Genomic DNA, 27,500 nt, shown 5'->3' with positions numbered 1-27,500 from the left:
CACGGAGGCTCCTCCCCCTTCTCTTTCCTGGTGATCTGTGTGCCCCTCACACGCTCTTGCTGACTGAGACGTGCTGATTTCTTCATTGAAGAAGATTTTAATATTCACAGTAGCAAGCCAGTCTATGATAACCTTGACACTGAGAATGTAGTTGCTAGGAGACAAAATCTCTACTGCTTTTGGCAAAATCAAAGAAAATGGCTAAGTGAAGAAAAACAGGTCTTAATCTGTCCATTAGATTGATGTCATTCAATGATGGCTGACCGACGTCTTACGTAGGGACTACATGTTGAGGGCTGGAGGTAGATGATGACTGTGTGTGTGTGTGTGTGTGTGTGTGGGGGGGGGGGGGGGGGGGTATGTTTGGAGTGCTAGAGGTTGGGATCATTATCTCCCTGCCTGAGTAGACATCTGAAGTGGACCCTCTCAACCCCCTGGGACCTGCCCCTGCTGCGGACACACCTACGCCTGCAGGAGGTCCCACAGGACTGGACTGAGAAGCTCTGGTCTAAAGGAGAAGAAACATGGAATGAACCCGCCCCACACTGAAATGGCCATGCAGAGATTCGCTTTGTGTTTCTCAGAAAGCCGTTTTTCCTCTGCGGTTCCTCTCTGGGCTGCTGGGAAGCTCCCTGCTCCGTAATGGCTTCCACCTTGTCAGGTGTCATGACTGTGTTGGTGGTTTTCCAGGATCTACGTTCTGATGGCTGGTGTGAAGCTCACCCACGCCATGACTGTTAAGAGCTGCTTCCCCCGCATTGCCTGCAGAGCACACACACACACACACACACACACACACACACACACACTCACACTCATACTCTGAGTCGAAGCTGCAGGAGCACACACAAACTTTGTGAGTTAAACATTTGTGCTCATACACACATACACACACATGCCCACATTCATACTGTGAGTTAAACACGTGCACCCACACTAACTTTCACACTGTGAGTTACACACATACACATACACACTCACACTGTAAGTTTAAAACACACACACACACGCACACTCACTCACACTCTGTTAAAGGTGGTGGCTTGCCTGGGTGTGAGCAAGGGAAGGAGATTTGTGTCTCTAGAGAAGCTTCCTCCTCGCTTGAAAGCAGAAACCTCTCCCCCGTCTGCTCATATCAGTTACACTGGTCCAATACAGCAAGGTCAGTTAGATGAGAGAACACAGGACTGCAACTGAGCTCTGATTTTATGTGTTCCCGCCACTTCAGATCGCTCCAACCTAACAGCCTCCCTTGTGTTGATTGGCTATAACGGCCCAACCTAACAGCCTCCCTTGTGTTGATTGGCTATAACGCTCTGAGTGTCTGAGTATGAAATTGGCTTGATGTCTGGCCAGTGCATATTTGCCCCACCCACTGTTAGGAAATTAGACATAGATCAAGAGGACACTGTAACCATGGATACTGCTTCTCTTAGCAACATAGTTTTATAGAAAACTATAACATCGATTTAAGAAGTTTGCCACTATGTTTGTAGTAGGACCGCAGAAGCTAAATGACAAATTTAATGTCCAAATATTTTCTTTTCAATTGAGATCAAACTGTCACCCTGTTTTCCCATTAATACTAAAGCCAACACATACATTTAGAATGTTTTAAAACAAACACTCACACACGGCCACATGCATAATTCACGATGATCTTGATCGGAATCTCAGCTTCCTGCCAGGAAAGGGTTGGATTACTTTGTTGGCAAATATATCTTGCCTTGGAATCCTACTGTGTGGGTTTTAACTTCTACACTTTTGGGTTTCTATAAAGACATGAGGATAAACACACACACACACACACACGCACACACAAGCACACACACCACAAGCAGATTTAAATGGTCTGTGACAATGTGGCCCAGTACTACGTCCCCTGGTGAAGAGCTGTCTGTGTGGCACTGGCATGCAGCAACAGCTGCTGGGGGCATGTGCTTTTCCAAAGGGCTGGACACAACACAAACAATATGGCAGCATTTAGCATTCAAACGGCTCCCCAGCCAGGCCTGATGTCCCTAAGCTGTCTTTCTCATGGTAATGCGAGGGGGGGGGGGGGGGGGTCCTGAGGGGCCAGCCAACTCCACCCTGTTCTCCACCTGCTCCTGTCCAACCCGAGCTGCAGTAGAAGGTTCTGGAACGCTCTGGAATGTTCCGGACCCCTTCCTAACCTTGGAACATGGTACCTTTGTCACCGACACACAACACGCTGCTACAGACAATGCGTGAGGAGATTTCTGACATTTTCCACTGGGTCAGAGTCAGATTTCCCCCTGTGTTTTTCCTTTTCTTATTGTTGAGCTTTGTCGAAGTTGTATCTAAAAAAAAAACTGCCATGAGAACGCAGGCGTCCTGCAGATGGTAGAGTACTCTCGAGGAGAGAAGGAGCTGGTGTTGAGGGACAGGGCCTACTCCAGGAGCTCCTGGTTTCAGAAGATCAGTAGAGACCACTGGCTTCATTGGCTGATGTTGTTGTTGAAATGTCCCAAGTGGTTGAGTGTTTACTGTAGGTAATAATGTAGAGGACTATTCTAATTCTGACATCAGCACTGACATCCACGCCAGTGCAGAACAATACCAAGATTAATGTCTTACAGGCCTAGAAAACAAACAGGGCATAATGGCCGTCTTACACACAAACACACACACACACACACACACACACACACACACACACACACACACACACACACACACATGTAGTCATGTCGCTCTCTGTGTTGTAGTGTAAGTTTGGCCTTAGTCAGTGTCGGTCACAACAGAGTTTATTTATGAGGGGCTAAAAACAAACACCTAATTAACATTCCTATTACTATTACTGGAAATTTCCAAATGGGTACTTACAATGACACACATGAAGTAGAGAGAGAGTGAGAGAGAGAGAGAAAGAGAGAGAGAGAGAGAGAGAGAGAGAGAAAGAGAGAGAGAGAGACTGAAAGAAAATGCGCATATCTCTAAGTTGTCAAAACGGAATACAGGCTTCAGTTGTCTCTCCCTCATATGTAGTCATTCTTGGTCTGCTTTTTCTCCCTTGCCTGTTTACATCTCCTGTCTCCTCCTCTGTAAGGTGTGTGTGTGTGTGCGCGCGTGTGTGGGTGGAAATAGAAGCTGCATCATACCACCAAGTCAGTGCCTAGACAAGGGCACTGCTCAAAGCACAGCAGCACAGCCAGAGGGGGACTTGTGAGAGAAGCCTTACAGAGACCTCGGATCATTGTAAAGAAGTGGCAGGAGTGAAGCTGGACCACTCACCAATAAGAAAGATTCTGCTCAGAAGGATGCCATTCACGAAGAACAAACCAATCAAAGTCCAACTGCACTGCACCAGAGAGACTCAGGCAGCCAAAATGTGGCATACGTTTTTGTGCTCAGATGGTCAGAAGCTTTTGGTGAAAATCCAAATTAAGCGCCAACCTAACAAATGAAAAAACTCCCCAATCTCAAGAGTGTGTGAGTGCCAGCGTCATGTTGTAGGGGTGTGTTTCTCCAGGAGTGGGCATGAAGGTGGGTGAAGGTGGAGGACGCAAAATCAGGGCCCAATCGAGGCCAAAGCCACAGAAGAACATTTGACTTCACCACTGGAGGACAAACCCCCTTCAAAGTCTACGTCTCAGCCGAGCCCCACAGAGAATCTGGGGCTCTTTCTGAAAATTGCTGGTCTGCAAGTGTCATCCAATCAACTTGAGCAACCTGGAGCAAATATGACAGGAAGATAATGGGAGAAAAGAGTGTGCATGGCTGGCGGAAACGTAACCCAACCGACATAAAGCTGTAATTTCAAAATATCCTCAATATCCTGCAGCCCCTGGCAAAAGTGATGGAATAACCATCTGGCTTTGCCCTTAACCTGACATGCAGCCCCAGATCATACATACAGTAGGGAAATCGCATTGTGTTCTTCAGGCCACCTTTATGGTTCAATCTGTGGATCAACCCTGAATATCACTTTCATCCAGATTCCATGATTTGTTTGTCTTTAGCGCCCTGTAACCTTGTTTTCTTTTGTTTGGGTGTTAACGCTGGTGTTAATCTGGATGTTACAGCAGATTTCTCACAGTCCTGACCCCTGTGTCTGTCTGTCTGCTTTTCATTTGCTTTGTTGTGCATTTTATTTTATTTTTTTCAAGGCACTCTGCTTTGAGTTTTCCCATTCTAATGCTTTGACGTCTACATCATCATCACGGTCTACCCATATGTTTTCCGATTATAGCGCTCCAGTTCTGTTTATACTTGCACCAACTTTTAGACGCTGTTTTATGAGCCTTCCCATTGTTTAAGACTCTTGTTGGAGTCATGTTTTCTTTCATTAAGCCAAGACTGTAGACTAATTTGGATTTCTAGATTTGTGCTGGTATTTGTTTTGGATACCATAGGTGTGTGTATGTGTGTGCACATGTATGTTTTGTGTGTGTATATATATTCACTATATTGCCAGAAGTTTTCACTCACCTTCCTTGACTCACATATGAGCTTAAATGACATCCCATTCCTAATCCATAGGGTTCATTATGACGTTGGTCCACCATTTGCAGCTAGAACAGCTTCAACTCTTCTGGTAAGGCTGTCCACAAGTTTTAGGAGTGTGCTTATGGGGATTTTTGACTATTCTTCCAGAAGCGCATTTGTGAGGTCACATACTGATGTTGAATGAGAAGGCCTGTCTCTCAATTCAACCCAAAGGTGTTTTATCGGGTTGAGGTCAGGACTCTGTGCAGGCCAGTCAAGTTCATCCACACCAGACTCTGCCCTCCATGTCTTTATGGACCTTGCTTTGTGCACTGGTGCACAGTCATGTTGGAAGAGGAAGGGGCCAGCTCCAAACTGTTCCCACAAAGTTGGCATCATGGAATTGTCCAAAATGTCTTGGTATGCTGAAGCATTCAGAGTTCCTTTCACTGGAACTAAGCTCAGCTCCTGAAAAACAACCCCACACCATAATCCCCCCCTCCACCAAACTTTACACTTGGCAGTCAGACAAGTACCGTTCTGTTCTCCTGGCAATTGCCAGTGGTTTATACCACTGCATCCGACGCTTTGCATTGCACTTGGTGATGTATGGCTTGGATGCATCTGCTCGACCATGGAAACCAATTCCATGAAGCTCCCTGCACACTGTTCATGAGCTAATCTGAAGGCCACATGAAGTTTGGATGTCTGTAGTGATTGACTCTGCAGAAAGTTGGCGACCTCTTCACACCATGTGCTTCATAAACCTGTGGCAATGGAAGTGATAGGAACAACTGATTCTGATCATTTGGATGGGTGAGCGAATACTTTTGGCAATATAGTGTATATATACTGTATATATGTGTGTGTGTGCTTGTATGTGTATGTGTGTGTATGTGTGTGTTCTCTCTGAAGTAGTACAGTGAAGGCAGCTCTGGGCCCCTCTACCTGGCCCAAAGGCCTGTCTCCATCCCTCAGCAGTTATCCAGCACCAGTGGCGGACTTAGCAATTTGGGGGCTCAAGGCGAATTTAGCTAGGGGGTTCATCAACATTAATATGCGAGAAATAAGTCAGCTAGTCAGGGGGCCCCTACAGTGGGCTGCTGTGGGAGGGGCCCAAGGCAATGGCCTAGGAATGCCTCTATGCAAAGTCCGCCTCTGTCCAGCACAAACCCATTGTTTCTACACCCTTATTTATAACTGGAACCATGTAAACAGGCTCTGAACCGATGCCAAATGAGCATTCTCATTCTTGGTGTTTCTTTACGTGCCTGTAGTAGTCAGTGCTGTTGAAAGGTTGCATGCGTTTATCAATACTGAATTTATAAACCTCTCCATACAAGTGATGCGTGTGGACTACACTCTGTATCCGTTTTCAGTTGTTGGGTCAGATGATACTCAATAACCTCATCTTTTAAAATTCATATATTTTTGACTCACTCAGCTTCGACCACTAGAATAACTGTATTTATTGCATCTGTTACACATTTAAATTCTCTTTTCAAATCTGTTCAAACTGTGGTCAAGACCAAAAAAATGTGAATTTGATAGCACAAACTCCTGTTTCAGTGATTTAAAAAAAAGTAATAACAAAACAACAACAGAAAAAATAAACAACCAAAAAAAAACCTGATGAGTCATAGCCAATTAGTAACTGATGCAGCTCTCTCTTTCTCCCTCTCTCTCTCTCTCTCTCTGACCCTCTCTTTTGACTTTATCATCTGTACAATAGAGGACATGCTTGGCATTTGGGACCCAAACAAACAGAGAAGGGGCTTACAGAGACAGTAGTGGGAGAGGGAGACGGAGCCAATGTAGAAGACCAGAATTAGTCTCACGTGAGATTAGGGCTACTACGATTGACCATGTCATAAACTATGAAGTATGTTTTCATTCAGGTGACTTTTTTGTGTGATTGTGCTGATTGACATGTCATTCATACCTTAAGAGGACTTACTTAACCGAGGCATAAAACTCCAAGGAAACGTGCCTGGTTCAGTTCTTTTTGGACCAGGCCCCAGAAGATCCAGTTCATGCCAGTGGCAGGAACTGCTCACATTTTTCCTTTACATCCTTGGAACACCCCTGCATTCATTTTGCATAGTCTCGAATTACTGGCTGCAAAAACAGCAGGAAAAAAAAGCCACACTCAAGCATAATTCAGCATTCCTGATTCATCATGTGACCTGCACAGTAGTACATCATGTACAGTAAAGTAGTTCTTGCTTTGCAGCGAGAAGCTTTGCAGTCGGGTGTCGTAACGCTGCCTGATGTTAGTCATTTTAGCATAATGTGACAGGAATGACAGAATCTTGTTAAATGCATGTGAACGTTTGTACAAAAAAAAGAAAATAGAGAGATGTGTAAAAACCAAACATTTCTGAACGTCAGTGGCGGCCTGGAGAGACTCTGTAGAGTCAGGTGAGCTTTATGAGTCGTCCAGACGTTAATGACAGAGTAGCAATGTGGGTGTGTGTGTGTGTGTGTGTGTATATGTGTGTTTGTGAGAGCTAAAGTGTGCTGCCCACAGGGCCCGTGGCCATTCGGCAGAGCTGTTGTGAGTTTCTGTCATTGTGGAGGCTTTAATCATAGAGCCATTCCAAGAAGAAGCTCACAAGCCCCCCTGATGCTCTGCTGATGACATGCATGTCCTCTAGAGGCCTGGAGCATGAGACAGTGTGGGCCAGACAAGGCAGCTGTGAGCCTGGGTCCTGTCTGGGTTTACAGGAGATGAGAGCTCTGTTCTCATTGCGTGTGTCAGTGTGTAACTGTGTGTGTAGGAAGTGGGCGGAGTTTACTGGAGGTAGGAGCAGGAAGAGGAGCCGAGAGTGATGCCGTCATGTCCCTAGACCAGCTGCTCAGCAGAGTGACCCTAGCATGGGGTGAGGATGGTGATGACGGTAGCCATTGGGTGGGTGGTGTACGATAGTGGTGGCAATAGTGACCATGCCATGGGGTGATGGTGGAGTCGTGGTGATGGTGTACATTACTAGAGTGACAGTGGAGTGGGATTCAGGGCATGTGGTTGGGCTCACACACATTCACACACCGACTGAAGAAGATGCCTGGGGCTGGACGTAGACAGCTGAGAAGTGAGTGAGACAATGAGATTGACACCTAAGAAGTGAGTGAGACAATGAGATTTACAGAACACCAAAGAGAGAAAAAGAAACTGTGAAATTTTACCTACACACACACACACACACACACACACACACACACACACACGCACACACACACACATCCTCTCTCTCACACACACACGTTTCTGAGGTCTTAAAATGCTTAAATTGTCCAAAGCCCTTGAATAGTAGTGCAGAGACACGTCACAGAAGAGCTCCTTCTGATTGGGACGTTTGATTGTCTCTCTCCGTGTGCCCCAGGTGTTTGGTACTGCTTGCGCTGAGGGGAGCCTCCAGGAACTCTTAAAGTGATCCGTCCATTTTGAATACACACTCTATTTATAGTAAGAGAACTCACACAGCCAAACAGCAGCCAGCTTCCTCCAGAACTAGAACAATATGAGCTCTGTCTGTTTCACTGTGATTCTCTTAGTCACACACACACACACGCACACACACAGGCTCTTTTAATCATTTCCTCCGTGGTGCTATGGTACAGAGGCTGTGATCTCGGGTCTGCTGTGCAGGAGCTGGGTCTCTGGGTCCAGACGGTGCTCTGATGAGCTCGGCTGTGATGGGGTTCAGTGATGGCGGATCCAAGCCCGTTTCGCTGGTGGCTGATCCGTTGCAGATGTGCTGTTCTCTAATGAGGGAGCGCTCGTGTGTGTGCGTGTGTGTGCGTGTGTGTGCGCGTGTGTGCGTGGTCTCCTGGAGACGTCGGGTGAGACGTGCTACTGCGCTGTTATGTCCGGCAGACAAAACGTCCTGTAGCCATATGTGACACATCTGTAGTACGCTGCTGCGTGTGTGTGTGTGCGCGAGTGTGTGTTTTCACACGTGACTGTATGGGTGTGTTAATGGTGATTGTACTGAAGGCATTTAGTCTGACAGGCATTTGTCAGAATCCAAGCGGTGTGTGACACATGGTTGTCAGGAGCCTGTCAGTCATATGAGACAGATCTCTCCTTCAGCGCTGCTGACACGGCTACTAACAGGACACATTACACAACACTTCGGAAATATTACTTCACAGATATCATTCCGATCTTTAGCGTTACATTGCTGTAATGTGTGCTAAAATGGTTTTGATGAAATATCTGATCATGTTCGGTTTGGGGGGCGATTTTGAACTGCAGGATGAGATCAGGTCAGGCCTGCCTAGCTAGATCAGCTCTCATGGCGCTCAGAACTGACAGTGTGTTGGTGTGTGTCAGTGTGTTGGTGTGTTGGTGTGTGTCGGTGTGTTGGTGTGTGTCGGTGTGTCGGTGTGTGTCAGTGTGTCGGTGTGTGTCAGTGTGTTGGTGTGAGTCAGTGTGTTGGTGTGTGTTGGTGTGTGTCAGTGTGTTGGTGTGTGTCAGTGTGTTGGTGTGTGTTGGTGTGTGTTGGTGTGTGTCAGTGTGTTGGTGTGTGTCAGTGTGTTGGTGTGTGTTGGTGTGTGTCAGTGTGTTGGTGTGTGTCAGTGTGTTGGTGTGTGTCAGTGTGTTGGTGTGTGTTGGTGTGTGTCAGTGTGTTGGTGTGTGTTGGTGTGTGTCAGTGAGTGTGTGTGTGTGAGTGTGTTGGTGTGTGTTGGTGTGTGTCAGTGTGTTGGTGTGTGTCAGTGTGTTGGTGAGTGTTGGTGTGTGTCAGTGTGTTGGTGTGTGTTGGTGTGTGTCAGTGTGTTGGTGTGTGTCAGTGTGTGTCAGTGTGTTGGTGTGTGTTGGTGTGTGTCAGTGTGTTGGTGTGTGTCAGTGTGTTGGTGTGTGTCGGTGTGTGTCAGTGTGTTGGTGTGTGTCAGTGTGTTGGTGTGTGTCACCTGGCTTGTTGGAAGCATAGGAAGAATATTTCCAAGGCATTAGCCTACACAGCAAACCACAGCTCTGTGTGTGTGTGTGTGTGTGTGTGTGTGTGTGTGTGTGTGTGTGTGTGAGAGAGAGAGAGAGGGAGAAGGATAGAGAGAGAGAGAGAGAGAGAGAGAGAGAGAGAGAGAGAGAGAGAGAGAGAGAGAGAGAGAGAGATATTTGAAGCTTCACTGATTGGGGATGATCAATAGGAATCCAGCCCCACAGATGCAGGGCTGGGTCTCATGGGTGGGAGGACTTGACACTGTTGACGTTGCTCAGTCTGTGGACCACAATTGGGGATTTCAGATGTGGACAAGTTTGAACACACACACACACACACACACACGCACACACACACACACACACACACACACACACACACACACACACACACACACACACACACACACACACACACACACTAGCCAGATAGATTGTTATTGTAGAGATTAGTTCATAAGAAAATCACCAGCTGGTTAACTCTGGTTCTTATTAGATGGTTTCTCTTTTGTGTGTGTGTGTGAGTGAGTGAGAGGTTTGTGAGAGTAAAACAGTGTTGGAGGCAATGTGTGGGAGAGCTGTACTAATTTGTGTGCACATGTGTAGGAAGGTTGCTGTTGCCTAGCAACTCCGGTATAGTTCTACAGAATGCCATGGCCGGTCTGTGTGGAGCAGACTGAGGTGTTGCTGCTGGTCTGCATGGAGCAGACTGAGGTGTTGGTGCAGGTCTGCGTGGAGCAGACTGAGGTGTTGGTGCTGGTCTGCATGGAGCAGACTGAGGTGTTGGTGCAGGTCTGCGTGGAGCAGACTAAGGTGTTTGTGCAGGTCTGCGTGGAGCAGACTAAGGTGTTTGTGCAGGTCTGCGTGGAGCAGACTGAGGTGTTGGTGCAGGTCTGTGTGGAGCAGACTGAGGTGTTGGTGCACGTCTGTGTGGAGCAGACTGAGGTGTTGGTGCAGGTCTGTGTGGAGCAGACTGAGGTGTTGGTGCAGGTCTGCGTGGAGCAGACTGAGGTGTTGGTGCTGGTCTGCGTGGAGCAGACTGAGGTGTTGGTGCAGGTCTGCGTGGAGCAGACTGAGGTGTTGGTGTAGGTCTGTGTGGAGCAGACTGAGGTGTTGGTGCAGGTCTGCGTGGAGCAGACTGAGGTGTTGGTGCAGATCTGCGTGGAGCAGACTGAGGTGTTGGTGCAGGTCTGCGTGGAGCAGACTGAGGTGTTGGTGCAGGTCTGCGTGGAGCAGACTGAGGTGTTGGTGCAGGTCTGCGTGGAGCAGACTGAGGTGTTGGTGCAGGTCTGCGTGGAGCAGACTGAGGTGTTGGTGCAGGTCTGCGTGGAGCAGACTGAGGTGTTGGTGCAGGTCTGCATGGAGCAGACTGAGGTGTTGGTGCAGGTCTGCGTGGAGCAGACTGAGGTGTTGGTGCAGGTCTGTGTGGAGCAGACTGAGGTGTTGGTGCAGGTCTGCGTGGAGCAGACTGAGGTGTTGGTGCAGGTCTGCGTGGAGCAGACTGAGGTGTTGGTGCAGGTCTGCGTGGAGCAGACTGAGGTGTTGGTGCAGGTCTGTGTGGAGCAGGGTTTGCAGCTTGTCCTTGCATTCACACTCCGTCCACAGAGCTAAACTATCACCAGGAGCGGCTGCTCTGGGAAGGGGCTGCTATCAGCTTCAACAGGAAGGTGCGATCCCAGAAGGCCGAGCAGCAGATGGCCTCTGATGTTTTACCTGGAAGGGAAACAGCACCAGAGGAAGCGCGGAGAGGCAGGCGGGGTTGGGCAGGATCAGACGTTCGCACAGCGTGGAGCAGGACTTCTCCAGGGGAGGAAACTGCTCCCTGCACCCTGATACTGCCACGAGGAGCTCCAGGCCGGAGGAGCAGCTAATCTGTGTCTTTGCTGCAGATCACAGGGCTGTTGTGCTGTTTGGAGGAGAGGGGATGAGGGGGGATGAGGGGAGAGGAGGGGAGAACACGAGAGGGGAGGAGAGGAGGTATTTTTGGGAGAGAGATGCTGATGTTGGCAGTGTAACAGCAGCTGTTCAGTCCTTTTCTGAAGGCAGCACATAAGAAGGGAGGAGGGTCTACAGTCAGGAAATAAACCTCGGAGCAAAACAAAACATCCTGGATCCCCCCTGAGAGACTCCAGTGAAGGTTCACTGACGGAGAGAGAGACACACAGAGAGAGAGGGAGAGGGAGAGAGAGAAAGAGAGAGATAGAGACACACAGAGAGAGGGAGAGGGAGGTTTCACTCTAATCTGGTTTCATCTACGATGAAGCTTCAGTGGAGAAAATAGAATGTAGCAGTGTTGTGTGATGAGGTGGGGTAGTGGAGAGTGTGATGCATTCTGGGAAATAGCAGAGCAGTTTGGAGTTGTGTGTGTGTGTGTGTGTGTGAGAGAGAGAGAGAGAGAGAGTGAGAGAGAGAGGGAGAAGTCTCCTCACAGCTCTAGCCAGGAGCTGAGCCAATCAGTCAGACAGGGCCAGACTTTTAACTAATCATTTTCCATGCAGTGATCCAGCAGCAGGGAGAGGCCAATGCAGGCTATTAATCACTTGCCCACAGCGTCTGCTCGGAGTGGAGCTGCTCGGTCCTGCCCGGTCCTGCCCGGTCCTGCTCAGCCTGGATCAGGTGCTGGGTCCTTCATGACAGGTGCTCTTCAGGTGCTGTTGTTGACTCTGATGGAGAGATTTGCTACCAGAGCAGCAGACAGCAGAAGCCAAACGATTTAAGCTGATGATTTATCCCCCCATTACTTAAATGAGTAAGTGGGGGATTGAAGGGGGAAGTGACGTAAGGGACGTTTATGTCTTGCACTGCGAGATCGAGCAGGACATGAACGCCGACATATGTAACATGCAAGCACAGATGGCAGCAGAGAAAACACACATACATACACACCCACATACCTCAGCGATCTCCTAGATGAAGGGGTTGCGCTATACGTTGTGTGTGAAGAACCTGTCCACTGACAGCTGAGAGCATCAGCGTGGACGTCTCCTCCAGCAGGTGCGCTGAGTTTGGAGCTGTGGACAGGCAGCTCTGACAGGACAGAATAATGATGGAGGAGTTTACGTCACTTTAGCTTGCTCAGTGGTTATATATAACATTTCCAAATTACTCCTGCATTTATAACGGGAAAACAAACAAACTGGAAACTGGAAAACAAACCTGTTTTCTATTTGAGCTCGAGGCTTAGTCAATACGTCTATGAACAGTTCGTGTTGAGAAAAAGGTGAATGCTGTAGTCACTGACACGACTGGTGGTTTAACGGTTTAATGTCTGGAGTCCTGAGACAGCGGGCAGTCAGAGCACAGCTGTGAGCCGAAGAGAGGAGCCATGGTCCGGTATCGGAGGGCAAGGCGACCGCAGACGAGCCCCTGCTGTGTCCCTGATGTATACATCACGTAGTGCAGTAGTCGTGTCTCGGTTACACTGCCTCACACACAGGCTCCTGCTTCGTATGCAGGTTTGCTCCGCTGTGGGTTTGCCGCCATAGTGTGTGCGTGCCGGAACGAGCCGAGGTCCACAGACACCTGCACAGTCTCCACCTGCTCTGCTTCCAAATGTCCGACCATGCCAGGAACTTTCTGCCATGAGAGTCGAGCCGCCTCCTAATTCCATTTGTCGGACTATCACCAGGTGCAGGTCTTTGTGCATATGTTTCCTGTATCGGGAGATCAGGCTCTGTGTTACACTGTGTTACACTGACTGCCACACTGACTGTTACACTGTGTTACACTGACTATGCAACACTGACTGTGCTACACTGATCGCTACACTGACTGTGCTACACAGTTTAGCTCCACTGCCCCGCACATGTTCTCAAGGTTTGGCTGGCCTCCATACTGGTGTCAGGAGGGCTGAACCCTGCTGACTGTGATATCCACAGAACCTGCTGCTGTTTTATCTGACTGAATTGACCTGAGCTGAATCTGTACTCTGGAATTGCAGGATGTTCCCAGTGTCTGTAAGCTGTACAGCCCTGGCCCGGAGAATCATAGTGAGCAGATTTAGTACTCTGCTGAGACTCGGCTAAAGACTCCAGATGCCATTACGAAGCACAGTGTTTAGTCAGAACACAGCAGCTGTAGGAGGGGAAGGCTCCTCGTCTGCCTCCTTGCACTCATTTTGGGAAAAACAACCGGCTTCCTGAAGCATCACGTCGAAGGTCCCGGGTTGGTTCATCAGAGCAGACGTGTTGCTTTCCTGGCCCAGAGCATGAGCGAGCTGCGTCTTCTTCTATTGTCTGAAGTCGAGTGTGATCTCAGCAGGTCACAGAGGACATCCATCTGTCTCCTGACATTCTTGGTCCTGGAACTGGAGAAATGCAGAATCCATCAGGGCTGGCTAGCTCGCTATGATGCTGGATCTCCATGGGTTGCTATTGCCACTTAGATTTTTCCATGAGCGCTGTTGGCTTCTTTATTTACTCCAAGATTCTGCTGTTGGCCTGGAAAAGAGCGCCACCTACTGCCCTGGAGACACACTAATACACACACACTCACACACACACACACACACACACACACACACACACACACACACACACACACACACACACACACACACACACACACACACACACACACACACACAGGTTTCACAGGAGACACCCACACACAGCTTTATTCTCCAGCCTGTCAGATGTGAGACTGCCTGTGCTGACGCGGCCAGGCGATGCGCAGGTGTGATGACTTTAGTTTGTTTTTGATTTTATTTTTGGGCTGTTATCTTCTCCCAAACACTGCAGAAGGGAAGGTGCTTAGTCAACCCTACTGAGCAGGAGAGTGTGGACCCTCATTAACTGTGACGGCCGAGGCAGCCTTCCCCAGTGGAACACACTCTACACTCTACTGCCTCACAGATAATATGAAGGCCATCACGAACCTCTAATGTGTCGTTTCATGCTGTTTTACTCAGTCTAGTAAAATGCTCATCTGTGCTGACCCATATTTAAGTGCGCCGGGTTTGTCCCTGCAGTGCAGACTGAGAGAAGACCTGAAGGGATCATCAGAAACACTAGCAGTGTCTACCAGCGTAGGACAGCCCAGCAGCGACAGCACAACTCACTCAAAAGCGCTGACGGATATAATGTGTAAATTCCCACCATGGTTAGATGAAATACAAGATCCTACTGCATACACTGTAATTGTGTTAACGGTGGTCATTTAATCTGGATGTGTGCTGATATAACTTTAGAGAAATATATTGATTTTATATACACATGTATCTTTATAAAGACTTCTAACCAGATAGGAAATAACCACAGTTGCATGGTTGGTATGTTTTAGCAAGCCTGGGGTTCAAAGGATTAGAGGCAGGTTGTGGTAGACCTGTGTGGAGAGGGGACACAGCTGAAGAGGGGGACAGAGCTGAAATGGGGACACATCTGAAATGGGGACACTTCTGAAGGTATCTCTCACAGCAGATTAGCAGCATTTTCCAGTACTTGTTCCTATACTTATACTTATTCCTTATTCATATATTTCCGATACTGGAGTCTTTAGGCCCTCATGATAGCAGGGAGGTTGGTGTGTGGGTGTGGTCTTGGGTGTGTGGGTGTGGTCTTGGGTGGGTGGTGTGGTGTGCTGCAGTTCTAAACATCCTCCCAGGATTTTGCATCACCCAGTTAATTTCACTAATTCTACCTGCTGGTTTGAGCTAATAAGAAACACCACACAGTTTGATGCATGATCCAGAGAGGGATTTACACTTTTGATGTTTGATGGTGGTTATGGAGTCATTGTGTGTGCTGCCCACCTACCTGTTCTCTGATTGGACAGTGTGTGAATTGGTACAGTCTCTGTCTCTGGAGGAACTGCTACTGCGGGAGTGGCTGTAATGATTGCAGTGACACCCACTGAGTGCTTTGCCTTCTGTGACATGTGTGGTCCTGCCCACCCACAGCTCCGCCCCCTGTGGGAGTGCAGCCACCGCACACTGGACACAAGTTCCCATGCACAGGGCCAGTGAACTCTCAGTGTGTGACTGTATTTTGGATCTCATTTGCTGTCTTTGATGTATCTCAGTGTGTGTTTGAATGTGGTTAACTGTGTGTGTGTAGGCACATGGCCATGCTTTGTGATTTATGACAGGAAGCATCTTACTGGCCCCACCCATCACCCTAACCCTAACGTCCTGCTACTACAGTGAATGACACTTTTCAGGACTGCAGGTTCATGTTCTCCTAGAGAATAGGAGAAAGGCGTCAGTGAAACCAGAGCCTATGGCTTCAATTCCCAGGAAGCACCTGCACTGCTAAGCCTGTTTATAACCTCCCAGTTCTGTAAGTCGCTCTGGACATGAGACTGTGCCAGATGTGTGCCAGCTGTGCCAGACGTGTGCTATTAACACGATGTCCTCAGAGTGCGTCACCTTGAACAGCTGTGCTTGAATGGTGTGGTGGTACATGCCTGTGGACAAGTTTACATGAGCTGTGTGGGATTCCCTGCCTGCACCCTGAGAACAAGGGCCATTCCTCCCTTCGGGAAGCCACGACAATAGTGACTGTGTTTTCTCTGCCACATCCTCCCAGCTTGAGACACACACACACACACACACACACACACACACACACACACACACACACACACAGCTGACTGTGGAAATGGTGTATTTTTGGCCCCGAGGGATAGCGAGGCCATTCTTCCTGTTTCCTCCTGCCTCTGCCTTTAACAGTAGCTGCTTCAGTCATCCCAGGTTTCCAGGTCAGCGTGGGGCTTTCTGCTTCATCACCGCCACAAAGACCAGCCTGCCTTTTGTGCTGCTAACATGCAGTAGTGAAAGAGAGTGTGTTTATGGCATATGGTAGAGAAAAAAAGAGCTATGAAAGTTTCAAGTTTCTCTTTCTCACACACTCTCTCTCTTTCTCTCCCTGCAGAGTTGCTTGGTTCTGCCAAGAAGGTGAATGTCAATTTCCAGGATACAGATGGGTAAGTGAGACACAAAAGGTCTTTCTGTGTCATTATAAACATCGTTCAGGGTTCGGTCTGGCTTCCAAGTACTGGCTGTGTTTCTGCAGGCCTGTCTCCTTGTGTTTCTGTGGCTGTGTTTCTGCAGGGAAGTGTGTTTCTGTGGCTGTGTTTCTGCAGGGAAGTGTGTTTCTGTGACTGTGTTTCTGCAGGGAAGTGTGTTTCTGTGACTGTGTTTCTGCAGGCCTGTCTCCTTGTGTTTATGTGGCTGTGTTTCTGAAGGCCTGTCTCCTTGTGTTTCTGTGACTGTGTTTCTGCAGGCCTGTCTCCTTGTGTTTCTGTGACTGTGCTTCTGCAGGCCTGTCTCCTTGTGTTTATGTGGCTGTGTTTCTGCAGGGAAGTGTGTTTCTGTGAGTGTGTTTCTGCAGGTATGTCTGCTTGTGTTTCTGCAGGGATGTCTGTACTTCTGTGACTGTGTTTCTGCAAGGATGTCTGTGTTTCTATGACTGTGTAGGTTGATGAGGGTCTTCCCTCCTGATTAAATATTCATGAGCCTACCCCTTAACCAGGGTCATGAATGGTGGGTGGGGGTTCTGATGTCTCTGTCTCTGTCTCAGTCTCTCCGTCTCCCTTCCCTCCACTTTTGGACAGAGAGACAGCCAGCGTCTGTTTTGTACTGCATCACTGCAAGACGAGGAGATCACTGCAAGCCTTACTTCCACACACCAGTAACTCCTGCATCTGTAACTGAGATGTAACTGAGCTTTCTGAGAGGAATCCTGCCTTGCCACTAGGGTTGGATATCATTTGAATTTTATCAGCTCTAATTCTGAATATGGTTCTGCTTATCGATTCCACGTTTAGATTCCAAGGTGGTGGAAAAAAGATACGAATATGTTTATTTTTTAATCTTTCAACTGTGCAGTTCATGAATTGCAGCATTTTTCCACATCCACATTATAAACACTGACAGCCTGTGCAGCAAAAAAACATCCTTCAATTCTTCAGCCACAACTGCTTCAGTTCGGGCCTCATACATGGTCTTAGTCTCTTCTTTCAAAATCATTCCTCCCCTTACTGATACAGTGTGCTCGCTATCAGCTAACGAACGTCAGCCGTGTTGGGGCAGCTGTTGCTGGTCATGGCAACTCTGCTGACAGGACTGCAGGGATCAGCTAATTGGTCGGGTGTCTTGATTGGTCGGGTGTCTTGGTTGGTCGGGTGTCTATGGAAGGGGAGTGCACTGGGTCTTTAGCACCATGCTAATCATTGCCCTGGAAAGACGCAGCTCTCTGTAGACAAAACATAACGATACTCTACAAGTAAACTAATACTGGCAAACTGTCATGTCAAGTAAATAAAAGAACACGACACCTAAATGACTAGACACCTGAGAAGGAATACGTCCCTTTTACTACCTGTCACCGAGGCTTTGTGACACTCCTCTCGCTGGTAACCTTCCACTTCATTGCTCATCATGGACAGGCTAGCCAGGTGTTAGCGATGTCTGAGGAGCCAGCTAACTCAGGTGGTCAAACGTCTGGATTCAGGCCAGATGTTCCCATGTTTGAGCTCCTAGACGGACACCAGTCTACCCATCCTTCTGGTGTAAACTGGTAGTCACATGAATGGTGTCACTGGGTCACATTAATGTCAGTTCAAGCTCCATTACTGACAAGTTGCTACTGCTGGGCCCCTGAGCAAAGTCATTAACTATCAGTTGCTTGAGTTGTATTCATTTACAATTGTAAGTTGCTTTGGATATAATTGATTAAAAGGTTTGGATATTTGCAGTGGTGTGAAAATGCCAAACAGAAAAATGCCTCCAGTGGTCCTTGATGTGAGAACTAATGAGCAGTATTGATTTTTTTATAGGTACCAGGTTGTTTGAATTTTAAGATCTTAAGATTTGTTGTTAAAATAAAAACAAGCACACAATCAAAGAACACAAACTGATTGTGGATGTGTGGTTTAATCTGCACCAGACCTGGACAGGCTGGGTGACACTAACAGTGGGAGGGGACACAGTGCACTGTGATAAGGAGCCAAAGAGGCTTTAAAGGATCTTTAAGTAATAAGTATTTTTTACTACCCTTAGTTTCCAGTTATGGTGTAGATAGATTAACATTGTTTGCTTGTGATATTCATCAAAATGATGTATTTTTACATTGTTTCTATAAAGTGCAGCTTACATGAGACCACTTTATATAATATTTAAATATCTTTATACCACTTTATGTGAGGTCACCATATTTGCCAGTACAGAATCTCTGAAACATCCAGGCCACTAGGTGTCAGTATAATGTTTCATAAAGTGAAGAAGAATCATTAGAGGAATAACTTACTGCTCCTTTAATACACACTGTGAGTCTGAGCTGCAGCTGGACACAGATTTGAAGTGAACAGTTCATCTAGTGTGGAGAACAGTTCATCTAGTGTGGTAATTGTCCCTTTGTCTCTCTGAAGCTCTAGTTCTGTGAGTTGCTCTGTATTTTAGTCCTCACTGACTTCACACGCCAGCGACAGCCAGCCAGCCGCAGTGCCTTACACTTTCGGCTGGAACCTCAGAAGTGAGTTCTGAGGTTTGTCCAAAGTCATTGTGTTACTGAATGTTAATACGTGTTGGGGCTGTTTGTGAAGGTGGAGAAGATGTTAAGAGCACATCAGCTGTGATAGCATGACCACAGCAGATAGAGCAAAGGTGGGATGCCCAGTGCCCCAGTCTCATTCCTGGAGCAGTGACCTACTGATTCTGATACTGTGCTTGTACCTGCTGAGTGGGATGCTTGGTAGTGCAGAGAGGGTGGGTTCTGCCTGTATGTGCCCACCAATCAGAAGGACGGAACCAACCAAAGGGCGGGTTCTTGTTGTATGTTCCCGTGGATCAGAGGGCGTGTTGCCCTATCACACAGCCCTCATGTGACAGAGATACAACCACTGGATCCCAGAGCACCATCTATAAGTAAATGGATAGAGGCACTGTGTGTGTGTGTGTGTGTGTGTGTGTGTGTGTGTGTGTGCGCACTATCTAGCTGTGATTCCTATATGGGTCATGCAATATTGACATGAATATTTTCAGAATAAATAGCTGACATTTTGCATGATAGTGCCATAGTCGTAGTTTCATTTCAGTCGCAACAGCAAGAATTGTGTCACTGACCCACTTATGGATGAGGTAGAGCTGTAAACACACAGACCTGTTATTCACACACACACACACACACACACACATACACACACACACACACACACACACACACAAAAGGCCTCAAATCGCCTTCAGTTAAGAGTTCCATAGATCAAAGTTGGCTGTGTTCTTTGCAGAGAGAGGCTGTGGATTGCCTGGAAAAACGCAAAGAGATGCAGTCACTGCACCTCTGATAAGTGCGCAGAACAATCACTGCATTCATCTTCAAAGCCGTCTCCTGGCACGGACAGAGACAGGAGCTGTAACTGCACACCAGCAGAGTCCTGCTCCGCCTCCGTTCTCAGCACAATGCGTGCATATTTAGATATGCCAGAGGGGGCGTGGCTAGGGCTCAGCACGATTCTACACTGGGTTCTACACGGGATGCATATTACACTGATTCTACTAGTCTGGCTGTTAGGTGGAGCCTTGGGGTCGCTGTGGGTGTAGATCATCCTCACGACCTCCCACCCTTTTCCTCCAATTATGTGTTGTCTCTATGATAATCTGCTCACAAGGTGTGGTTTCCTGCTAATGTTTGTTACCTGTGTGGGCGCGTTAAAGGCCCGTGTGCCTGTCTGAAGAAGGCCATGGAGGTGGGAATGTTAGGACACTTTTATTGCAGTAAGATAATAAAGGAGCAAGAGTTGTGCCTTACTGACAGTTTGGATCTTAACATTAACACACCGTGTGTGTGTGTAGAATATGAGTAACTGTTTTACCTCCCAAACCTTATACAGGAGATGAAGATAAACGTCCTGTCATTGGGGAATATGCTTGCACGCCCCTGCTGCCTGTTCTGTGAGTCGCTAAGAGGAGGGGGTATCATTTCAGCCCCGTCTGTGGGAGGGTGGATGGTGAGAGGGCAGCTTGGTGCAGATTCGCACCCCCAGCTCGGTGTGTGGCTGCATCTCCTGCTCTGCCTTGGGTCAGGAAGGGTGCTTTCGTGAGCTCTGACTGGGGAAGACCCAGCACACCAGAGCACGAGGTCTTGGTGCCTGCAGGAGCCCGTGGACCGTGGGAGAAACGGCAGGCAGGGAAGCCCAGTGTCTGCAGCTCTTCGTGTGAGCTGGTTGCCCTGTGGCGGAGCTGTTTGTGTAAGCATCTGCAGGAATGAAGCACGCCAGACTATCTACACACGCACACACACGTACGCAGAATCACACACTGCTGTGTGAGAGTGAGCGTGCTTTGGGAAGAGTGGCTTTATCTGAAATGAGCTGAGAGTCAGGAAATGAGAGAGTCCTACAGCATGGCCGTCTGCCGGGAACCTATCACCTGTCTGATCTCTGCTGCCGAACCCTGCACACACACACACACACACACACACACACACACACACACACACACACACACGCACACACACACACACACACACACACACACACACACACACACACACACACACTGTGAGATTCATGTGCTGTCTTCACTCCTCTGATCGTCTGTGCTTTCAGGAGATTCGGGCGAACTCCGAACGGGCCGATTATGGCTCAGTGGGAATGCTGTGTACGGTTCCTGGGGGGCTGCTGGAAGGGTTTGTGTCCTGCAGCCTGACAGGCTGTGCAGCTACTCAGGAAAAAGCAGATATGACATTTGGTTGAAGAACCTTTTGGATAAAGTTGTGATGTGACAAAACTCACACTGATAAACACATACATAGCCCAACCCAAGCCCAAGCCCAAACCAATGGAGGGTTGTCATCTTTTCCTGTGAGATGAATGCAGGCTTAATTCAGTTCAGACGTGTTGTTTACTGTGTGAGAGAGAGAGGACGTCAACGCGGCCCTCTGCCTTCTCAGCACCTCCGCTGACAGCAGCTGTAATTTACGCAAGTGCGCAGCACCGCAAGCGGCCACTCGCGCGCAACCGGCAGCCAACGTGCCGTTCGCGGGGACACCGCGGTGATCCTTGCGCCGTGGCCTGGAGGAAACGTTGGAAATAGTGCCCTGCATATGGAGTAGAGGTAACTGTATGAAACGTAGAATATAAATAACGCTGGAGTTGATGAGCACTTTGTAGGTTAGCTAACATTTCACACAACGCCACTGATTAAAAAACAACTTGTAGGCAACCGTATCAATTTCAAAGCCAAATGAATCTAAGTGTATTATGGTGTTATCTCATAATGGTGTTTTATAATGAGTTTCTAGCTAGCTAAGATTACAAAGAACCTTAATGTTAAGGCTTTAGACTCCAGACCTTTGTATTTTGATCCTGTTAATCTGGATCATTAGCATCATTAGCTAGTCGCTAGTCTTCCAAGGGTCTGTGCAAGAACGATCAAATTAAAGCAAGCAATAGTTCAAACCTAACTATGAAAAAACAAACCGAAATCTAAACTAAGACAAAATACTGTACAACTAAAACTACAAACAATAATAAGACACTGAAAAACAAAAGAAAATAATGGAAAAATACAGAAACAAAAACAAGAATTCATAAATGGCAATAACCATAACATATAGGCCTATATGAGGTTTTTCATTTGAAAACCCCACACCTACTTCACAGTAATCTGTCAGCACATTGTTTTAACAGTGTCAGAACAGAGCAGGGCAGAGTTGTCCAAAAGGATCAGACAGAACACTTCATCATGTGTCATTTTGACTAACGCATGCCAACCGCACCTCTCTATTTTCCAAAGCCCAGCTACGGCCCTGCTGGTACTGCTTTTCAGTTTTGATTCATCACCACTCATTAATGAGTGTATATGAAGTAGTGATTTTTCTGTCTGAAATGAATGGCTTTATTATGACCGTGAGTTGCTGCGGCCCCTAGACTGTGAGTCGTCGCGGCCCCTAGACTGTGCTCTCGTCAGCTAATGCTGCAGTAAGCAATTCTCTCAGATGTCCTCAGAGTGTGAAATACTCCAATCGTTATACTCCAGTATGCAGACATATTCACAGAGGTGACTGCTCAAAGACTTCGTGTGAATCCCAGCCTCCTCTAAAATGTCACAAAAAACCTAATATTGTTTTCATATTACTTAATTCTTTTATTCCAAATGAATATTTTAGGCTAGAAAGTGTAAAAACACATTTCTTTCTCATGGAGGCCATGGAAGCCTGACTTGTGCGTCACTGGAGTACAACAAGAACATTTAAAACATAATTTTGAGTAATGATCAGATAAATTATTTCTGTGGGAGCCAATGAGATGTGAGAGTGATTTTTGCATTAAAAAAATATATTTGCACATTTATTGGACAATAGGTTTGATTTTGTGCCACCCATGCCTGGCTGTGGCACGTGATTGGAGGAGATCTCAAATGACTGACGGCATGTTTGAAATTATACACCAGCATCAGAGAAATTCAAGCTCCGTCAGTGAAGAACGTTGGCAGGTGAAGTCATTGAGAAATAGGCTTGTGCTCATTTTCTATTATATGTACATTTTATGAATTTACCACATTCTTATCCAGAATGACTTATAAAAGTGCACCGTCATCTATTCAGAAAATGTTGCCTGTGTTGGTTGCTACGTAGTTTCTATTGGTATTTACTGTAAACAAAACTGTAGTCTTCTTCAGCTTGTTACTTGTTTCCATTTCACTTTGGTGAATGTTGTTTCAAGCTACGTCACCGAGGGAAAATCTAGCTAGCAGGTGCAGAATGGCAGGTGATAATGTTGTCGGCCTCATTTTGCAAATGCCCTTTTATGGTCTTCCGTACGAGAACAGGCTCTGATGTAAAACAGCAGGGCAGATCCGTGCCCAACATTAATTTCGTTCAAGGGTCGGGGAGAAAAACTGTTCATTTCTATGACAAAGAGAAGTGGCTGACAGCAGGTGCTTTGAGAAGGTTGCTGTTGGCCATGTTTCTTATGACTCCATCTCAGGGATGTATTGTTTGGTCAGAATCGCCCTCTGTAATTCCCTTTGTTTCTGCAGGGCGAGATGCCCAGTCTGTCTTTTATCTTTTAAATGAACACATGCAGGGTAACAATTACAAAGAATAATGTGAGGCTCCAACATGTGATGGGGCTACTGTCATGGCTTCCTCTCTGAATGGGCTTCAGGCAAAAATGCCCCAAAGGCAGTGTTTGTACACTGCAGTGCACACAGATTAAATCTGGTGTTCTCCCAGGGTGCAAAATGGGTTTGCCATGTTTTTTGCTAAATCCACTAAGAGGATGAACTGTCTCCAGTCTGCAGGACATTCACGTTTGCCCAGAAATGTTCCTAGGTAGAATTTAACATCATGGGTAGTAAAAATGTAGATGTAAAACCCCAGAAATGTTACAGAAATCTCAGACGATCTTTGTGAGCAGATTTCTCAGTACTTCCTTAAGCTAATCAATCCAAACAAATTTAATTAAATGAGTTGGGCATTTCTTGAGAGGAATTCAGGCTGAACTCGTGCTGGGCTAAACAGGTTCACACCTGAACTTGCGCTGGAATAAACTGGTTCACACCTGAATTCATGCTGGTCTAAATTGGTTTACACCTGAACTCACACAGGGCTAAACTGGTTCACACCTGAACTCACGCAGGGCTAAACTGGTTCACACCTGAACTCACGCTGGGTCACAAGATGGCTCACACCTGCTGAGAGGAGCCAATTTAGCGATTTGGAGCTGGTCTGATCTTGGGAGTTTTATAGAGTATTTTAGCAAAGATGAGTGGAGGATAGGGTGATGTCAGTCTGATGATGCTGTGGAGATCATCTGGGCCTTTCAGGAAGCTATTAAGAGTTCTGATTGGCATTCTGATTTAGATGAGTGTGTAGCAGAAGGTGCTGGTGTTACGGTGGAGATACTCTCCAAGCAGAGAACACTGAGCTCTCAGCTCCGCCAATAGAATTAATGGAATAAAAAAAAAATGCTGAGGCCAGATGTAGAAATGAAGTTGTCAGATTGAGCCATGCTGGAAATATTTCAGTGTAAGCGTCTGATGACACGTTTAGCCATGATTCTGAATAATTAACATTCCTCTGACAGCCAAGAATAACTGGGAACGTGTTGATGAATTATTAATGTATGCTCTGAGGAGACACCTGTTCTGCCACTGGTTTCCACAGGAAGTCGGCTCTAACCAGCCCCCTCCAACATTATTCTCCTTCACATGGATGTTTAAATAATAATTATGTAATAATTATAATTCAGTAATAATTATGACATTGCAAAGTGCAGGATATTACTGTAATGTGCATTCACTGACAGGAGGGAGATAGAGAGGGCTGCGCTGAACCACAGTAAAAAACTGGGTAGAGCAGCCAAAAAACTATAGTTTAAAATAATAGTAACAATTACTTAAATAACACTGGAAAAATACTAGATACTAGCTACTTCACCGGACCTTAGTTAGTAATCAAAACACACCTGCAAAATCACAGCCTGATATAGTCAAAAATGAAATCGCACAAAATGCATTGAAGCGAAATTATTTTAAAAATGTAACGGGAGGAGCATAAATGAATGTAAAAACACGTTCTTGACCAAATGTACATGACTAAGAGTACACAGTCAGAAAGATGCTTAAGTAAATGTAACGTGTTACTATCACGTCAACTTATCTTACAGACCACAGAAATTGTCATCTACATTGTTCCATGCGTGTAGTTGGTTAATCCATCTTTGAGGAGGAAGACACCTTTAGTTTGACAATCAGTGGTGTTGTTGGTAATGATATCAAGCGATGCTCTGCTCAGAGATCAAAGTTGCCGGTGGTTGTAGAGAGGGAAGACTTTAGTGCTCTCTTCAGAAAAAAAGTAGGTCACTGTGTTCCAGAGAAAGAGGGGGGGGGGCGTAAAGGAAATGAAGAGAGCTATAGAGAGACATTTCACCTCTCCTGATTTGTTACATGCATGATACACTCACTGTCACACACATACACACAGTAGGACAATTGTGGAACAACAATGCTTTTCTACAGTGTACGCTCTGCCGAGGCCCATGAATATTGCATTGCTAGTACTTTTACTGGGGCCTGTCCACCACCCCACAGACACAGAGCAGAGCAGCACAGTGGAGGATCGGCTCCTGGGTGAAATGAGAGAGGGGAGAGATGGAGGCCTGCGTAGAGATGGGAGATGGAAGAGCTGGCTCGTAAAATGTTCCTGTGAGTTTAGTATTCCACTCAGAGTGTGGTTTCACTCTCTCTCTCCCCTCCTCTCTCTCTATGTCTCTCTCTCCCCTCTATCTCTCCCCTCCTCTCTCTCTATGTCTCTCTCTCTCTCTCTCTCTCTACTTCCCACTGTGGCACTGGCAGCGCTGCTTTTGCAGCCGTAACCATGGTTACAGCACATCCACGTACCAATCGTGGATGGTGAGTCTCAGCGGAGGGCAACCAATAGGAATGCTTTGTCTGCCTCCATTTAGCAGTGAAGGGTTAAGAGTACTACATATCCCACCAAGGGCTGCAGAGAGCATTCTGGGTTCATCAGATATCATATCACTTTACTGGAGGGGCACATCTGAATCATTCTGAAACATGGGATGCTGGCTGCACTTCTGTCTTGTGTGTTTTAGTAAGAAACACGAGTTTCAGTTGTTTAGACCTCACTCTGCTGTCACTGTTGTTTTAAACGCTGGTCATCTTAGTGATTGAAAAAATGCCCCAGAGCAGGGTTTTTCAGGAAAGTAAAGTAAAGTAAGTAAAGTAAAGTAAAATACATTTATATAGCACTTTTCACAGGCACAAGCCACAAAGTGCTTTACAACGGAAAATAAAATAAAATAAATCAAAGACACAAAAACACACACTATAAAACAGAAATAAAATACAGTGTACAAGGTCAACGGCTGCAACCTCCACCACTTACTAAACGCCTGCGTAAAAAGGAAAGTCTTTAGCTGTTTTTTAAAAGTATCTACAGTGTCAGCTGATCTTAAATGTGGAGAAAGTGTGTTCCACAGTTTTGGAGCAACCACCTTAAATGCTCGGTCTCCACGAGTCTTTAGACATGAGCGTGGCACAGACAGTAAACTCAGGTTGTTTGACCTGAGTAATCGTGATGAAGTGTAGGGGTGGAGCAGGTCAGCGACATACACAGGAGCTGTGTTGTGTAGTGCTCTGTATGTTAAAGTTAAAATCTTGAACTGGATCCTGAATTCTACAGGAAGCCAGTGTAAGGATTTTAAAATGGGTGTTATGTGAGACCGTCTGCTTGACTTGGTCAGTAACCTCGCTGCAGCGTTTTGAATTATCTGTAAACGACCACGAGCTGATACACTGAGAGATGAAAACAAGGCATTACAGTAGTCTATGCGAGATGAAATAAACGCATGGATCAGCATCTCTAGATCTGCTGTTGAGACCATAGATCTCAGTTTACTGATATTTCTCAAGTGGAAGAAACAGGATCTTGACAGCTGTTTAACATGAGAATCAAATGCTAAAGACTGATCGAAGATAACTCCCAGATTTCGGAGGCTAGTGTGGACAGCAGAGGAAAGAAGTCCAAGATTTTGCTTAATCGTTTGACTAAGCCTATCAGGAGCAATGATCAATACCTCAGTCTTGTTATCATTTAGCTGTAGGAAGTTATTTGAGGTCCATTCTCTGATTGATTGAAGACAATCTAATAGCCTAGACAAACTATGAACCTCACTTGGTTTAAAAGAGAAATAAAGCTGAATATCATCAGCAAATAAATGATAGGAAATATTAAAACTATTTAAAATCTGCCCCAAAGGTAACATATACAAAGAAAACAACAAAGGCCCTAAAACTGAACCCTGTGGAACCCCACAGGTTAATGGGGTTGCCTCAGACGTGCAATTTCCCATCATAACTGAGAAACTTCTCCCAGTGAGATAAGAAATAAACCAATCAAGTGCTGTTCCAGATATGCCCACCCAGTCACGTAACCTATTTATCAGTATTTCATGATCAATGGTATCAAACGCAGAACTGAGATCCAGCAGCACCAACACAGAGCAGTCACCAACATCAGCAGACATTAAAAGATCATTTGAGACCCTCAGGAGAGCAGTCTCTGTAGAATGCCTCTTCCGAAACCCAGATTGTAAAGAGTCGTAGCAATTGTGATTTTCTAAAACTGTAATCAGTTGGTTTGCC

At 46.6% G+C, this 27,500-nt stretch overlaps 1 protein-coding gene across 1 annotated transcript in view; it reads left to right on the top strand.

The window, feature by feature from the left end:
- caskin1 (CASK interacting protein 1) overlaps nt 1-27,500 on the top strand; it is a 74,663-nt gene that overhangs the window by 18,360 nt on the left and 28,803 nt on the right. The window contains 1 exon segment of the mRNA XM_076996750.1: nt 16,261-16,312. Coding sequence (XP_076852865.1) covers nt 16,261-16,312 — 52 coding nt within the window.

The sequence above is a fragment of the Brachyhypopomus gauderio genome, chromosome 2, assembly GCF_052324685.1.
Source record: "Brachyhypopomus gauderio isolate BG-103 chromosome 2, BGAUD_0.2, whole genome shotgun sequence".
Taxonomy (NCBI): Eukaryota; Metazoa; Chordata; class Actinopteri; order Gymnotiformes; family Hypopomidae; genus Brachyhypopomus; species Brachyhypopomus gauderio.
The sequence above is the reverse complement of the archived record's forward strand: the minus strand, read 5'-3'. Positions and strand labels throughout refer to the sequence as shown.